This window comes from Buteo buteo, chromosome Z (genome assembly GCF_964188355.1).
Source record: "Buteo buteo chromosome Z, bButBut1.hap1.1, whole genome shotgun sequence".
Classification (NCBI taxonomy): domain Eukaryota; kingdom Metazoa; phylum Chordata; class Aves; order Accipitriformes; family Accipitridae; genus Buteo; species Buteo buteo.
Window position 1 is genome coordinate 17,904,983 of NC_134204.1, and position 18,301 is coordinate 17,923,283.

At 38.1% G+C, this 18,301-nt stretch overlaps 1 protein-coding gene across 1 annotated transcript in view; it reads left to right on the top strand.

The window, feature by feature from the left end:
• The window catches only part of PARP8 (poly(ADP-ribose) polymerase family member 8), a 117,387-nt gene that overhangs the window by 68,350 nt on the left and 30,736 nt on the right, over positions 1-18,301 (top strand). The window contains exons 8-14 of the mRNA XM_075020485.1: positions 1,295-1,355; positions 2,424-2,514; positions 5,443-5,509; positions 7,226-7,351; positions 9,460-10,024; positions 12,319-12,372; positions 12,473-12,568. Of these exons, the coding sequence (XP_074876586.1) occupies positions 1,295-1,355; positions 2,424-2,514; positions 5,443-5,509; positions 7,226-7,351; positions 9,460-10,024; positions 12,319-12,372; positions 12,473-12,568 (1,060 nt within the window). The remainder of the gene's footprint in view (positions 1-1,294; positions 1,356-2,423; positions 2,515-5,442; positions 5,510-7,225; positions 7,352-9,459; positions 10,025-12,318; positions 12,373-12,472; positions 12,569-18,301) is intronic.

An 18,301-nucleotide genomic window follows, 5' to 3' on the forward strand; every position in this document is an offset into this window, starting at 1 on the left:
GCAAGTGCCTCTACAGCTCTGGGTGAGCAGAGTCTGGAGCAGCTCTCAGGGTGGCTGTGGGAAGCCTCCAGGTAACACAGCCCTGGCCAGCTGTTTACCTGCCTTGTGTATGCCATGTCTGGACACATCTATCTAGAGAGAGTCTTTGGGTTTGCCCTCACCAGAGAGAACCATTGAGATGCCGAGGTTTGGTGGAAGGGATTCCCTCCACCAATCTTCACAAGAGGTCAGGGCATTTCCAGTGTGAGCTAGGTCCTACCATGGGCTGAGAGGCCACGTTGGTAGGAGATAATTTTATTCACAAAAATATTTTTGTATTTCAAAATTACCGTATCAGCTTATTTATGCACAGCTGTTACTGTGCAATGTCTTAGTCTAGTTTAATAGAAAAGCGTGGAAGTCACTGTGAGAGCAAGCACATAAATGCAGTGTAAAGAAAAAAACTGGTGACTAGAAGCTAGTCTGTGAAAAATTGGGAGTGATTGCACTTTTACAGTATTGTCCACTTAAGTAATTTAAATGAAAAGGAAAGCAATTTTTTATTTAGGTATATGAATATTTTCTAGTCCTATTTTTCAGAAGTCTTCAAGTACATTGGGAGAGGGCAATCAGAATGAGTCAGAAAATAAGAGGCAGAAAAGCCATACTTTAAATGTAAGATTTCAGATGGCAATGAAACACCTACTAGCATAAGTTAAATCTGAACCTTGGGGGATTCCAGAAATACTACACATAACAGATAAAATAAGCTAACTGTTGCCTTAAGCACCTTACAGGGCAATCTTTATGTTTTGACAAACAAATGCTTGAATGTATGAAGCAATCCCACAGGTATAATATGCCACCCTCTAGGCTATGTTGTATTTGTCTTCAACGATTTATCTCAAGCCTCTCCTTAGGTTATTGGCAGTTAACCTGTGAAATACTTTTGAAAATTAACTAGGGTTTTCTTTGTTATAAATAGGAGGAGCATGTGACCTTGAATTTGTTTTCTTGAATTATTTGTGCAATATGCAAGACAAAAATACATAGCAGCAATGGAGAGAGAATTTAGGGGAATCAGTAGAAAAAAAGGTTTAGCCTGTTTAAGCAAGGTCCACTGAAAGAAAGTTTCAGTGCAGCAGATGGTTGTCACCCACTGGGAATATTGATCCAATGTATGTAAATGCATATTTTATAAGCATTCTGATTTTACAGACAAGATTATCCTTTATAAAATCTTTGCTGTTGTAAGTACTCCTGGGCTGAGGAGTATTTTAAAGAGCTCTAATGTAATGTAATTCTTTCCTTTCAGGGAATATGGAGCCATTGATGATGTAGATATTGATCTGCATATTGATGTTAGCTTTCTTGATGTGAGTAATCTAATCACAGAATTACATAATGAACATTAACACCCATTTAATTCTGCTACACATCAGACTCTCTAGACAACCACCGAGGCTTTCCTTTTTCAGAGGCTCGATCTTCACAAGTGGCTGTCACTTTATTGATTGCTACTCAGTGGAAAGGATTCCTTTTCCTTTTATGATCACATTGTTAAAATGCTTTGTAGGCTTTTATTTACTGCATGTGTATTTCCTTTTGAACATGCTTTGTGAATGGTAAATGTTTTAACTGATATAAATGAAATACATTTACTTTTTTGCTATCCTAGATGTTAGTTAGGTGAAGGCACTTCATAGAGTCCCGAAGGGATGAAGTCCTTGGCTGGAGCTCTCCTATGTGCTTCTCAGCATCTGCAGCTGATTAGGGAGAGGCTTGAGTGGCAAAGGAGACACAGGACAGTGGTGCTGTCAACTGGCAGCATGGCTTCTGTAACAGTTATGCTGTCACTAACTCCACACTTCTCACCTCACCTGCCCAGTAACTTCCTGTCCTCTAGATAAAGAATAAAAGTCCGTGCTTTTAGGGGCATCATTAGCTTCTGCACAGATATGTCATATTCTCTGGTCAGCACAACACAAAAGATAGTTATTCTTGGGCTTTTCTAAAATTTAAGAAAATCTGGTCATACCTTGAATTATTTTAATCAGTCTTAAGGAGCAAAAGTTTCCCTTGCCCTGTGTTATGGGATGAGTTTCTTTTCCATCTTTATTTGTTCCTTTGCTTCCCAGCTTTGAAGTAGTATCTCTTGATAAATGGGAATGTGTCTGCCTCCACTGTAGATGTAGTGTTGTGTGTAAACCTGTGCTCAGTTTAAATGAGCATACTCAGGAACTGGAAGCAGTCTGACACTGCTCTTAGGGGCATCAGCAGGCAATAGTTTGTCCTAAGTCTCAAGTTTAAAGTTGGAGTAGTTATTCCACAACTGGGTAAATGGATGGATGGTGTTTATAACAACCCTAAGGCAGATTGACAAAATGCAGCAGTTCCTGATGATGGCTAATGGTGTCTGTTGTTTTCTTTTTGTCTTGAACTAGGAAGAGATTGCTGTGGCTTGGGATGTAATTCGCACAGAGCCTATAATAGTGCGATTGCACTGTTCACTTACACAGTACTTAAATGGTCCAGGTTAGTCACCCGTGTGTTCTTCATGTGCCTTATATGTTGTCTCGGTCTGAGCCATGTACTAGGTGATAGATACTCATTTACTATCCAATCTATGACCCTGCATGTGCTTAGATTTACTGCTGAGAGCAGTCCTACTGCTTATATTTATGTGCATGGCTAGGCCCTCGATGATGGCATGGGCATCTAATTTAAACATTCATAGACTGATTTTTGGAACTTGTTTTCCTGATAGCCTTTGAAATGCAACTGCTTCCCCTAGGAACCAGGGATAAGGAATAAAGATCTACAGTTTCTAATATGTGATTTCCTGATTTTGGAAATCGGGCATCATCTGCACAGCTGAGATATTACTGATAAGGTATACATACACAGACCTGTACAGCACATTAATATGCCCTTTTTCACACACCTTTGAAGAATCAGGCCATGATAATTAGCCTTTCAGCTTCTGATTTCTATACAACTATGTGAACTCTGGGAATCTCTAGATTTGAATGAGTTGTTAAGTGAGTAAAGCTTCCTCATGAGAGTAAAAATGGTCAAACTCCTGAAGAATCAACTTATCTTGAAGATTTGGAAACATTCATATGCAGAATCAACTTCTGATATGTTTTTACAGTGGGAAGTCAGAACTAAGTTGCAATTTGGATCATAACTTGCCCGGCTTTGGAGGCTTCCAGTACAAGCTGTCAGTTCAGGCTTGTATCTGTGGGAGAATTCTGCCTCTGGAAAATGCATAGATATTTCCAGTCATAATATGTTTAGCAAAATCTGTCCCAATGAGCTATTTTTATAGGGTATGTTGCCTGCCGATGCTAACTATAAGCTATATTCTGTTCATTCAAATAAGCATTTCATTACATCAAATTTTTTTTTTTTTTGCTTGACTTTGGTCTTTTTGTCTGTATTTTATTGCCTCAATCTTTTTTGTAAATAAGTGGATCTTAAAATATGTATTTGCCGTAGCAGGTAGCAGGGTTAGTATTCAGAATATTTCTATCAAAATGTAATTTAAAAAATGAAAAAGTGCAGCAAATAAGAGAAGGTGAAGTGTGAAGAGCAGCATGCAGTAAGATATGATCTAGTGAAATGAGAAGGAACAAGATATCTTCTGCACCATTGACAAGGTTAAAACAGGAAGCTTGGTTCCCAGTCCTGCAGCTGACTGATTGTGGGAGTGCCTGAGTATCAAGAAAGGCAAGATCAGGGCCAGAGACAAGTGCTTCGCTGATACTGGTTTTAAGAGCTCAGCTGCTGCTGCAGCCATGTCTCTATTTACCAGAAAAGGCTGATGAGATCCACCATCTTTGTGTTAACAAGACCCTTTCTCTGTGAATTCCTCTTCCCCCTTAAATATGTTTTTTTGAGACCACTGGGCCATAACTTTATGCTACATGTTTTTCTTCTATAGTATTTTCTGATGATTGATAAACAGAAATGCAGTATACTCCAAAGCACAATGCTGGGCTATTAGTACCACCTTGTAGCTGTGTAATATCCTGATTTTAGATAGTCATTCATCTAGTTAATAGCTTGTCTCATTATTGTGCTTGTGGACAGTTTCTCCCGTGTGCCTTACAAACCTGTCTTAAATGAGGATGAATCAGCCTTTGGAGGTACCGGGCTGGCTCCTCTGACTGTAGAGCATAGACAACAACTGTAGTCTAGATGTCAGATTTTAAGACCACTGATCTAGCTATGATGATTCTCATTGAAAATATTCCCCCCCTACCATATGTCCTAAATTTGACAATCTTAAGACATTGCTATCCCTAATCAAATCATTCATCCCTTTTGAAAAAATCGTCAGTTTGTCCTTAAAAGATGAGATTATATTCAATTAATAACATTAGAGAAAGGGTATCTACAGGGCTTTGAACTAAGTGAAATTGGATGGGCAGGTTAGATGTATTTTATTTTGAAATTTAATTTATTAAAGTAAAATTAAAGGATAAACTTTGACATTCTGAAAAAAATCTGGCTTTCTGAGTGATCAGAATAATACAGATTTTAAAGTACTGATTTACTGTTTCTAATAAAATTTGAACCAACCCCAGATTTTTTGTTTTCATTCCTTTTTTATTTTACTGCAGTCATTACCACCTTATGTAATACGAAGTATAAAGTCTGTTCGTGCTTGTAATATGTGTTGGCTGTTGTCCTGCCTTGAGGACCTGAGGCTCTCTCAAAAAGTGCTGGATTCCATCTGCCACTTCCATCTAGTAAATGTTATTAAAGGACTTTAGTAATACCAGAAGCTAATTTCAGACCTTCACCCCGTGCACTTCCAATTTTCTGACAGATGAATATGGATGTACCAATGTTAGGACAGGTCTTGAGGAAAATTCAGGGTATTCCTTGGACACTGGAATTCATATATCAGGCACTTTGATGAAGATCATGGGTCTTGTATTAAAATGCCCTCAGAAAGAAAAACCAGATACTGATTAATTCAGTTAATTAATTAATTCCATTAATTAATCAGTTAATTAAACCACTCTGGGTTTTCTTCATAGTCACAGGAACTGTAGTGTGTAAAGACTACTTACTTGGAAAAAAATTTGAGATTAGGCGAGATGAATTACAAGTCCAGATACATCTAATCTGATGCTGCTCTCTCGTACTTGCATAATATAAAAACCAGACACTTTTTAGTAATTAAAATTAGTAGGAAGGGATACATTTGGGGTAATTAAATTTCTAAAATATTTATTTGTAAAATTACAAATTATATTGGCTGATATTCCAAAAAAGACCATTCATTTCTTAATTGGTTTGGATGACATGTCCACTTTCACCATTGCTTCAATGGTATTGTCTATAGTAAAGGTCCAGATAGAACAGAGTCCTTAAATATGATTTATATGGTCATGAGTTCTTGATTATTGCTGTAAGTTCATGTATCAACAATATCTCATTTTTCCATAGTGCCAACTGTGGATGTATTTCAGATCTCTACTAAGGAAAGATTTGGGCTGGGACATCAGCTGAAAAAGTAAGTCTAGAAAAGTGTAAACCCCTGTTTTTAGGCAAATACTACACTCTTTTTAGTTCCTGGACCATGTCAAGTAGGAGAAAATTCTCAGGTTTCAGGTTGGTTGGATCAAAGTGTTTTGAACTTGTTTTTCTTTAAATAAAAAATAACAAGATTTGCCTTTTTAAGTTCAGTTTTGACAGTTGTTGAGGAGAACTGGATTTGTGCTGCCTCCCGGGGTTTTCTGTCACTTTTCTGCCATTTAGGAAGTAAGCTACAAAAGTTCAAAAGACTGTAACTAGGAGTGTTGAATTTCATGTTTCTACTTAGATGGTGAAGCCTCTGGAGCAGGAATCTTTTTGAGCATCTTGCATACCCTAAGGGGGCTATGCTTTCATGGTGGCCTCTAGGATGTACAACAGTAATTAGGCCATCCATGTTTTGAGGACAAGAGGGAAGAATAGTCGAAAAAATTAGCAGTTTCATAGGTTCATGGTACAATTCAATTTAATAAAATATTGCTGAGTCATCTTTTCACATATGCTTGTGTATGTGTAATAAAATTACAAGAATATAGGCTTTAATATCTGACCATTACAACATTACGAATCTCTTAAGAAGAAAAAAATCTTTTGATGTTTGGTGTTTAAAGAAATTCAGTGCAGCGTTTTCATAATCTTACAAATGAAGCAATGTTATTAAAATACATGACTTTGAAGAAAAATAATGAAACGCTCCCCAGATATGAACAGTCTCTTAAAACATTTCAGTACTTACACTGTCTGTGATTTGTGCACCAGGTAATTACTAAAGGTTCCCACAAGACATTTTCAAGGACATAGCTGTATAATTCACAGTTGAGCAGAAGTCAGAATACCCATGAACCCCGTGGCCACTCATGGCTGTGGCAACAGGATATTCATCTTTGAAGAGTCACTAAATTTTTGGTAAAGTCTATACCAACTTCTGCTTTGACTTTATCACTCAAAGACCCCCACTGAAGAGTCATTAGAGTCACAGAGTAATTTGCCTTGGAAGGAACTACTGGAGGTCACCTAGTGCAACCTCCTGCTCCAGGTGACACTAACGTCAAAGTTAGGTTAGTTCACTCAGAGTCTCAGGCAGCTGAGCTGTGAAATCTCCAGCCTTTGTGGGCAACCTATTGTATTCAGCCATTCTTCTTGTGGATGTCTTTTTATAGCCTTTATGTTCCCTTGCCACAACTTGTGACCACTGCCTTTTGCTGTCCATCTCTGGGAAGTGTCTGGCTCTGTCTTCTCTGTAAACCCTCTTTGGGTATTGTAATATTTGACATCCCTACCTTCATGTTTGTGCCGTAGGAGAATATGCTCCAACTTGAGCAGTGTGGATGCTGTAGCCTATCTCTGTAGTCACTGAACAGACAGATGCCTATAGTTGGATGGGATGCCTTTGAATCAGTTTGTCTCTAGATCCCCATGAGAGGCATACCTGCTAAGTCTTGCAGTGATTGTTTACGCAGACTGTATTCTCAATAAGAGTTTTGTGTAAATTAGTTTTATGTGGAAAAAAGAAAACATTTTTGAGAAGCTGAGGCACCCAATCATCAGTCCACATACATGACAGAAAAAGTCTGCCTGTAGAGTAAGGACACTGCATCATGTCACCTATGTGGTGAACAGAGAGACCCTAGAACTAAAGAGAGTATGTCTTGGCTAGGGTAAGAAAATCTTTTTTTTTTTTTTCCTTAATTTGCAGAATCATGCAGACATTTGTTACACAACAGTGGAAGAACAGCAAAGAGAAATCTAATTGTACGCACAATAAGAAGGTGTCTGACAAAAAGGTGAAATCCCCTCTGCACATCTTTTCTACGCTGCGCAGGTAATAGCAAGGAAAATGAGCTGTTAACACCATATCCTGTTGAAAATCCACAGCAGACTTCACAAGGTGAAATGTTGACTTTTCTCCACAGAGAAGTGCTCTATTTATATCTTACCTCATGGGTTTCCAGTCCTTGCCTTGCATGACATCAAAAGTGAACTAGGTACTACTGCAGCTTCTAAGACTATTTGAAGGCAGAGCATTTCAGTGTCCTGCTATCTGAAACAGCCATGTTTAATCTAGAATTGGAAAGAATTAATTTTATATTATTATTTAATTTCTTGTATTAGTATCTTTATAGCTTGGTAGCATTTGACTGTTACTTGAATAGCAAGAGTATAAGTAATATATACAAGTAATACATAACTTACATACATTAAAAAATTTTGTGGTTGTCTAGCTGTTCTTTCCACAGCTGTGTATATTTTTAGTTTTTAAAACTAGAATGGTTATTAATGAAAGCTGATTTTTAGAGCTACTGAGCACCCACCCCTCTCCGCTGTTTGAGTACATTAATGTTCAACACTTCTGAAATGCAGGCATAGAATTTCAAAGAACGAAGGCATTAAAAACATAAGAAGTAATTTGTGAATAGTTCATTTGAATTCATTATGACTTCTGCCAGTTACTCATACTTGTAAATGCATGTAAAATCAGGCTCTAATTTTACCTCTTTCAGGAGTGTGACCATTTACTCTGGCATGTTTTCCTGCTTATGAAGGGTTGACAGATCACCCCTTCTATGAATTTGAATTGAATGCTTCTTTGAACATTTCTTTTTGTTGAGTTCTGCCATTCTAAATTCTGTGTGTAAAAAAGAGAGGGAGTACAGCTATCACTCACATTGAAGAAGGGAGGAATGTCAAAGATGACACAAGATTATTTGTCTTTTTAAAGGTAGAAGAGGAAGGTGGTGTTTTAAGTAGAAAGCTTACCCATTCCCTACCATGCCACACACCATTGCCTAGTGCAGGCTGTAACTTGGGGTTTGGTTTTATTCAGAAACCAAAAGCCAGCCCAGTCTTTCTCCTCTTGATTGGCTGCTGCTGCAGTGCCTGTCCAAAGGTGGCTCAGCCCAAACACAGGGACCCCCTTTCTCTATAGAACTACCTACCTCCTCTTCCTACCTCCTGTCTGCAGGAGGGTGGTAGTAAGCCAACTGCAAAAGTGAGTCAGCAACCTCCACACGCATCTTCTACTGTCACCACTTGCTAACAGGGTGAGGAAACCTGCCAACCTCTCCCTTGGGGGTTTCACTTCTTTTCTATTCAATCCGAGCCCCCAAAATACTCCAAAGATCAGGATTGCTTATAAAGCATAGGAAAATGGTTCAGCATACCTGTTACATGTTCTTGCTTTGCAAGGACAGGCAAATGTGAACCTTATAGAAATGTGACGGTTAGTATGAATGTTGTTTCATAAAAACATTTTGTTATTTACTTTCTGCATTCATAATTTAGATCCCTCACATTCTCATTTCTAGTGTTACAGAGCTAGAATTTGTCTAAAACAGGAAAGAAGGGCATCAAATTGTCTTCCACAAAGTGCCTAGATTATTATGAGGTTTTTAAATATAATGTTCATTTCAGCTGAATTAAATTTTATTTACTGCCTGCAAGTTTCACTGCTCATTTTATCTTCCGTTGGATCTAGACATAGAATTTGTTATGCTGTGTCCAGAAGACAATAATTCTAATGGGATCATGCCACGATCATTGCATAGGAAAGATAGATTTTGATAAGGAAAATGTGTTATGATCTCCTGTGAAATATGTGGTTTTCATTTCAAAGATCATTTCCTGAATAAATAGTTTGTTTAGAGACATAGAGACCTTTACAAAGAGCTGTAAGGATACAGCTCTAACTTCTGCTTAAGCAGTCATCTTTTTGATCGATGAGCTTGTATGTAAATAGGAGTAAGATGTCTATTTGGTATTGGAAAATTAGTCCTACCTACAATTGCTCATTTTTTTAATGTTGGGCTCTGTTTATCACTAGTGATGTACATAAAAACAGGTGACACAAAGATTTTTATATATGTGTGGTCTTGCTTGATTTGCACAAGATTTTGATTACTCTCCAACTTTGTCTTCTGCTTTATTTTTAAGGTCGCCAAGTTATCCTCCACCTGGGTGTGGTAAAAACAAATCGAAACTGAAGTCAGAACAGGATGGCATCTCCAAAACTCACAAGCTACTCAGAAGGACTTGCTCTAGCACGGTGAAGGCGGAGGATATGTGTGCCACAAAATCTCACAGAACCTTTGGCCGCTCGTTGTCGAGTGACCCTAGGGCTGAACAGACAATGGCTATTAAATCGCACAAACTGTTGAACCGTTCTTGCCCTGCAGCCGTCAAGCAGGAGGAGTGCATCACTTTAAAGCCCCATAAGCTATTAAGTAGATCGTGTTCTGGGGACCCTCGATGTGAGCACAACAGCACCTTGAAGCCCCACAAACTTTTAAGCAGGTCCTACTCCAGTAATCTTAGAATGGAAGAATTAGATGGATTTAAGAATCACAAGTTACTCAGCAAGACTTACTCCAATGCCCCTAAATCATCCAAAATGGAACCTTTCAAGGAGTCCACCATAGCAGAGAGCAGGAGGCTCTCTCTTACCTCAGGGCTTATTGGTATCTTAACACCATCTTCATCATCACCTTCACAGGCTGCTGTGCGTAATAATTTTTTTTTCTGCTCATTTTCCTCCTATTATTTTCCAAATGTGCCATTATGCTTGTTACGCAAAGGCATTAATACTTAGGACACATGTAGTGAATCTATTGGATATATTGAATATATTGGAAGACAAGAGCAATGGAGTCAGCTTTTTAAGGAGGATTCAAACAACTGTGCATGCACATATATTTAAGTTACAAAGCCAGAATTTGCTTAGGTCAAGACAGAGATTTTACACGTCATGTTGATTACAGCTCAATGTACCTACTGGCCATGGGAAGAGTTCAATCATCCACTCCCTTCCCTGCCTCCTTTCTTGCTGCAGGAAGAAGGGAGAGTATGAGCTTCTGTGCTGCGAAATTGGCTTGGTCACACAGGTCTTTTCTCATTTCACTGTTTGCTTTGCGGGGGAAGCAACCGTCCATGGGCTTGCTTGGGTGCCAAGTCACCTCTCCTTCTGGTCTTTGCATCTGTGATAATCATCATAGCGGAAGGAATGCAGTCATGATTCAGCTCACCTCTTGCACATTTGTGCTTTGTGAAAGGTTTAACCTTCAAACGCGCTGGTGGCAGCTGGAGGTTGGGAAGGATCTAGGTCTACACTGAACCCCCTTTCTCTCCCCAGAGACATGATTGACTGGGAAAACAAAGGGTAGCACATATTCTTAAATTTAAGAAAGAGTGCTCAAAATGAATTCTTCTGCCTCTTAAGAGATGGCTTTTATACTTTAGAGGAGAGAATGAGTCTGTTTGCGCTTTTTCAAGGCATTCGTCTGTTTTATGTGTTAGATCTGGGGAGAGACACTGAGGAGACAGTTCTATCCACTTCCTTAGCCTGGTGGTAACTTGACATTCTCAGCAAGAAAAAGCTCATTCTTGCTTGAAATGCCATACATATATTCAAAATAGTACATTCTGAATAATGAAATTACATTTAGTGTGCTATTTCTCATGGTAAATTAGTTTAATAAGCTGTGAGCTATACTCATCAGATCTAAAAGCAGTGATAGACTATCATAAAATCATTTATATACATGCTGTGAAGTTGATTCCTGTAATGTGCACAGCACTATTAATTTAAGGTGAACCAACAAACTTTTTACTTGTCACAGTTTAGAGATGCATTTTTTTCTGAATCAGCAGAGGATGTCTTAACATAGCAACACTTTTCTCTCTTGAAGTTAGTAGGAAAAGTCCCATTGATTTTGATAAGATAATGAAGAGCTGACTTAGTGGTTTCATTACTGATGTTATCAGTTGGTATGGAAGAAATGCAAAGCCTGCTTGGCAGTCTATAAAAACTACCAGTAATTTATTGCTAGAATGCATTTACTTTGAGAGAGAATCATCACATACATGGTCAGGTGCAGTTTGACTGATGTTAGTGGAGAGACATCAACAATGCATTTTACATTTTATGTACAGGCACCAGATATATGGATAGCCTCGGTGCCTGACTGCAGTTCAAAGTCAGTGGAATGTCAAAGTGATGAATTGAGACCCTAACTTCTCTTCAGTTCCCAGCTACAGTATTTCAATCTCATATATGAATACGATTAGGATGATTCTTTCCCAGGAGAGAAAAAAGAAAAGTTTCCCAATTAAGGAGTCAGAGAAATGAAAGGAAATAAGCCCATAAATAAAATCAAAAAAAGCTGTACATGGAGCTGATCTGACCCATATTCAAAACAAGGTTTGATTGAGATAGATGTCAGCTTAGAGGGAATTTTGTACCTTACTGACTCCTGTAGCAGAAGTTCCTTCTAATTTGTTGCTGTATGTTGAAAGAAAAAGGCAGAAAGAATTTGAGTGGGATCTAAGCACAGAGATCTGTTAGCGTGGTGCTTACAGAAATGAGATCTTAGTAAATACAAAAGAAAAAGATCTTCAGCTGTTCTGAAAGTCACATTCGTCTTTCCAGCCCAAGCAGATAGCCCATACTTGAATATGCCATACACAGTTAAAATTTAGTTGAAGTTACCAAATGCCAGTTTATTAGAATGGAATGAAGGCACCGGTGTTTCCATTTGAGATTAAAGTTTTTGGGATGCTGAGATACAAAACCTCATCAGATTTAAGAACTAAAAAGAAATGCTAAAAATCTACCCCACACCCAGTAAACAGTAAAAGGATTGATTATTTGTAATGGCTGGTTTATGCAAATGAGAGATATTTTTAGATGCAAGTATTGTTTAATTAACATATTTGCATGCAAAAAATACAAATATTTTACCATTTCCTTATAATTAGTCTACCAACACTGAAGTTGCCTCAACTTTTTCCTTGCAGCAAAACTATGGTGCAAAATGCATTCCGGTACGAGACCGTGGCTTTCTTGTGCAGGTAGGATGTCATATCTTACCCATTTATGAAGCACTGAGGAGCATGAGCTGACTGTTAATTATTTTTAAGCAGATGTTATTTTCATTTTCATTGTTCTCAGACTATTGAATTTGCTGAGCAGCGGATACCAGTATTGAATGAATACTGTGTAGTTTGTGATGAACCCCATGTGTTCCAGAATGGCCCTATGCTGAGGGTAAGTGGTGTGCTTGCTGGGATAAACAATGCATTTTATAATGCCTTAAATAGCAGTGGACCATACTAACCTCTTACAAAACTATTGAATTATTTCAGATCCATTTCATCCTAATATTCTTTTAAGATGCAAAAATATAATGCATATTAACCAGACTTTGCTATAAATTTGAAAAAATGTATTGCAAGCAAGGGAGATGGAAATCAGGCTTGTATAATATCACAGAAACATAAAGCTGGGCTGTATGTGCTACAGTAGTCACAACCAGATAAGATAGAGGAAGTGCATTAGAGTGCTTTCCAGGTCCTCTAGCATTCTTTTAAAAGCTTAGGGTCACCTCAGTCCTTGAGCTTTTAGCAAACCATAGCCAGGGTATTTAGATACACTGGTGTTAATGCCACAAGGCTGTGAAGTTCTGACAGTCTTTTGCTCATGGGCCGCTGGGATAAGCCATTGTCCATAATGTGATAAAAAAGGCAGTAGAAGGAGATGCTCTGTGAAGTGTCTGATATAGCAGTGACATAGACCAGGGGCACTGTTGTGATTCAGTATGCCCAAAGTCTAGCCACTTAGGCAGCTTTTCCTTCCTTTCATTCCTGTATAACTGGGAACTAGGAATGCTGAATGTTGTACCCTCTCATGCTGTTGGTGAATGCATACAGTGAAAAAGAGTAAGATTGGTCATGAGAGACACACTCTGCCTGGAGCTACTGAATCAGTGCAGCTTTGTGAAAGAGTATATTAGGAGAAAAAAAAATCTTACCTTTAGGATTGATCTTGCAGTTTAGAATCCTCCTTTTTTCACCTGTCCTGAATCCTATGGAAACCTGAGTAACCTTAAAAGCTTAAAGCCATGGAAAACTAATACCAGCGTTTGAATGGTCTGACACGTGCCAATTTCCCCACAGTGTGGCGAGCAACTACATGTAAGTTGAAGCAGACATCATCTATGATAGTTCCATGGAACTAAATTCAGGAAGGTTATTGCTTACATGGTAGCAAAAGTCACCTCAGCATCATCCCCCATGACACTCTGGCACCATGGTCAGGCATTCTGACTGTAGACAGGGTATGCAAGTAAGCTGCTAATAGGATTTGCAAAAGCATCTACATACTCAGTTAACACCATTTAAAGTCATGGTTAAACCTCTGTAATTTGAAACCAAACCTTGATTAGAAGCCTGTAGAAAAGGCATCAGTTCCCTGTTTTTCATCTTTGAATGCACTGCTATGCATGTTACCTGTGACATCATAAGACAAAGTCAGTAATGTTTGGAGAGTGAGTAAATTTTGGATAATGCAATAATTTAAATTATTGGGTTTTATCTATTGTCCATAGGACAAAAGCAAAGAGTAGGATTTATTCCTGTTCACATGATGAACTATTAAAAGAAAACAGAATGGAAAGTCATCTGCTCTAAATAAAAAAAAATCTTAATTCTTCTTGCTTTCCCACCTTAGAGATTAAAACCCCTCAGAATTACTTCTCTCTGTGTGCAGCTTAAAGAGGGGTCATTTTAGCTGTCTGAGAGTTTTTCAGCACTTCAAAACAGAGGAGAATGCAAACATGTTTGCCACTAAACATATCAGTGCCTTTGCAAGCAGCAAAACCGAGCAAGCTTTGCAAAAGTGAAGGAGTGTCATTATATAACCCAGGGAGAAGGGAGATAGAGGGAAGAAATCTAGCATGCTCTGTGTATGCTTGAATGACTCAATAAGCAATATAGAGCCATTAATGAGTTTGCAGTTCTGTAGAAGGTGAAAAAGGATCTCAGTTTGAATCAAGCATGAGCTTGCCAAAGGGTCTTAAGGAAATTTATGCTTCACTCTGCTGAGGACTCTGGCAGAGACCACCTAAAGTAGTCGATTGTAGAGTTTCTTTACATGCTTCAGCTGCACACACACATACACATACGTACAGATATATATATAATGTATATAAAGAGAATAAAGAGTGACCCAGCTGGAAGAGAACACTTTATGCTTAATACTGCTGCAACAGCGGATCTCAGAAATACAGTACTTTATTAAGCAGAATGTGGTGGGCTTTCATTTAAGGCAAGGCTACATGCAATCTAGCCTTACGTCACTTAATGGATCCCATATGTAGTATCCCTAGCCTTCATAAAGGGCTGTAGAGTGCTCATACTTTTGCTACCACAGTAACTTCATCAGGTTTCATAATGATCAGAACCTTGCTACGGTCTGCTTATATTTTTAGATTCTGTGTCTAGATCCCATTTTCCACAGATGTCCATATCTCAAAGGCATTACTTAGATAGGCTCTATCTGTAGCTGGTTGTATCACAGGAGATGCCACAGACAAAATAACTCTGGATGGTTCACCAGTCTTTTCTTTAAAGAATAGTTCCTCCACACAGATGCACACAGGGCCATGTTTGGGTGTGTGTATCCTTAACAATGAGTTTCCCTTCTACGTTTTGACCTTCTTTTCAATGACAAAGAAGGCATATGAATTTATAAAAGCGTAGCGAAGTTATTGCTTCAGATGTTATTTTAAAATGAATTGAGGCTTGATTTTCTGGTATTTAATGGAGTTTTACACAATTGCAAAGAAGCCAGTAAGGTAATTGATTGTGTAATCCTCCAGTATGTAAGCCTGAAACCTTTCCTGAACTATAGTGTAGTTTAATTAATTGTCTTGAAATGCAGTTTAAAAACTCAACAGTTGCCGTCACACAATAATTGCATTCTTAAAATACTGTAAACTGTCATTTTTTGGGTGTATATTTTTGTGCTGGATATTAATGACTTGCATAAGTCAGATATCTCATCCTCAGGACAGCTGAAGATACCCAGTAAAACTGAGAGATAAAGTTTTTCCTTTCTGCAGATTTGCTTTACAGGCTATGTTTTCATCATAGTTATAAAGTATCTTTAAGCCAGTCTCTCTTGGCACAAGCTTTCTTCTCGGTCTTGTGTTTCTTTTTCTGAGATAACTTTTTCTGGAGGGTGTTCTGTTTTTAATATCTATTTCAATTTACTTTGCTTTCTTAAAATCTTGACATCTTCTTTCCCATAAGATAAGAGCAATTTGATGACAACAAGATGTGTCTTTTTGCATAGCTTAATATAGACACTAGATGCACATGGCAGACATACCATCATATGGAAGATGTCTGCTGCAGAACAGCTGCATAATGCAATTGCATATGTTTGGCTTTATGCTCTTACAATGGACACCTGTCTTGCTCCAGAGCCGATGGTACTAATCCAATCATGCAAATGTTCCCTCCTGGTTCAGGAATCCTGTTGTACACAGGAATCTTTGGATGTTGTTAGGCTATCTTAGTCACTTACTGAGGATAAAGAAAGAGGCTACTTTAATGACTTACTGAGGATGAATAAGTACAAAATTCTTAGATTTCTCTTGGGAATTTCTTTACGGAGCAAAGTATGGATCTTTCAGAACAACCAGTTTTCTTTTGAGCTCAAGAAGTTCCCTGAAGTACAGAGGACCAGAGTTACAGATACAGTCCTGTGTGTACTCCACAAGTGTGTGTGTAGATAAAAACATGTTGTGTAGATGGGGTAATTTCAAAACACTCACAAACCTAATGCTTTCACAAGGAACTGCAGCTGTATTACTGTGAAGGGGAAGGACAAAGGTTCTCTGGAAAGGAAGAAGGAGTCTTAGAAAAATACTATAACACATCGTGGAGCTGTAACACTCTTCTTTATAAAGGTCCATGGTCCATTGCTTCATTCCATCCCCTTTTTAAAAAAAAACCAACATTGAAGTAGTCAATGCTTTCCTGTACTGGTTTACGCCTTTACCATATGAGATAAGGGTGAATGTAATTTCTCATCATAGCATGTTTCTTTAGTATTTCTTTCAAGAGCACAGTGAGATCTAATGATTATTTACAGTGCACCCAAAGTTATAAAAGCTAAATTGGCTATTTAGAGATACACACTTACATAGACTGCCACCAAAACCTGCAAATTCCCTAAAATCACTGTATGGCATGATTTGCAGTCTTTCTGCAAAGCACAGGGAAAATTCAGTGAATACATGGATCCTAAGAAGAAAAAGTATTATTTAACCTCTGGCATAATGTTTTTTGTGTGGTTATTCCTAACAGTGATCTGAATCCTACATATTTCACTCTTCCTAGAAAGATTAAGAAACAGCTTTGAAATCATTAGCAAAGGTTGGGACTTCAGCCTTTACATCCAAACAGCTCCCTTACCTCATGTAAAGAATCACAGTGCATCCTCCTGCAAGGCGACCTGTGCTTGTGCAGCTCTCAGGAGCTCTGTCATCAGTCTCGTCTGAAGTAGCTCTTTGCTCAGCTTTGAAAAACAGTGGGAAGTACAGGGTCAGACGCAGGTTTTGTGCTGAGGAGAGATGGAGAAGGCAGACCTGGTAAACCTACTGAAAACAATAAGAGTCTGCTCGTTTGAATTGTTAGCCTTGTGTTACTGTCTTTGAATTTGTTCTCAACAGAGAAGTTATTTAGATGAGTGAGAAAGGGACTATTATTTGTTTGTAATTAATGGCTAGATTTGAATTGTTTCAAAAACATATTTTAGAATGCTTTTTTTCTGACATTTTCAAATGGTATATCATTCACACATGTGTTGTCAAAATAGTTAAACAGATTGTCCTGATTTCTGTCAAACTACCATATTAGACTAAATATTAGAAGTAAACTTAGGAAATTTTAACAACCTCCGCAAAGTCCATTCTGAAGTACTGAGATATTCTCCCATGGGGCAGGTGTCTCTAGTGAAAAGCCTCTGAAACTGGAGCTTGTTTCACGCACTGCCTTTCACTGGCTTTTGAAAATCTCAAAGGACAGAGACTCCACAACCTCTTTGGGCAACCTGTTCCAGTGCTTGGTAAAGCTTTAGAGAAAGCTAATTTTAGCTTTATCTAAAACTTCAGATAAAGTTTAGATAAAGCTAGTCCTGTATGAGAGAATAAACACACTAACTGACCTCCAAAGGTACTTTTCAACCATATGATTTGGTTCATCTAGTTAAAAAATGTATTTTCCAAAGCAGATATAATAATGTAGTAAAGAAACCTCAGCATTATTTGGTTCTATGTTAGAAGGCTATTAATGTGTTTTTTTAATGCCATATGAAAATCTTCCTGTTACTCTAGAGCTGATAATAATATTCTAGGGAAGGACTAAGTTGCATTTTAGTAATGCAATAGTTTTGCTGCTGTAATAGTACAGAGATATTTTGTTTTAGGAATTCAGCATGTACTTCTATTACAAACATTTAAATATAATGAGATCATGAGTCATTAACAAAAGTGGTTATTATATTTAAGGATCTGATTAAAAGAAGTATAATAAAAATATATGATCATATATTATAACGTTCAAAGACTGGAGGAAAGTCAAGAATGGCAAGAAGGGGAGGACCCACAGAACTACAGGCTGGTCACCCTCACCTTGATCCCTGGGAAGGTGATGGAGCAGCTAACTCTGGAAACCATTTCCAGGCACATTAAGGACAATAAAATCAGCAGGAGTAGTCAGCATGGCTTCACCAAGGAGAAGTCATGCTTGACCAACTTGATAAACTTCTATGATGAAGTGACTGGTCTGGAACATGAGAGGAAAGCAGTGGATATTGTCTACCTGGATTTCAGTAAGGCCTTTGACACTGTCTCTCATAAGATCCTCGTAGACAAGCTGTTGATGCATGGGCTGGATGAGGAGGTGGTGAGGTAGACTGAAAACTGGCTGAATG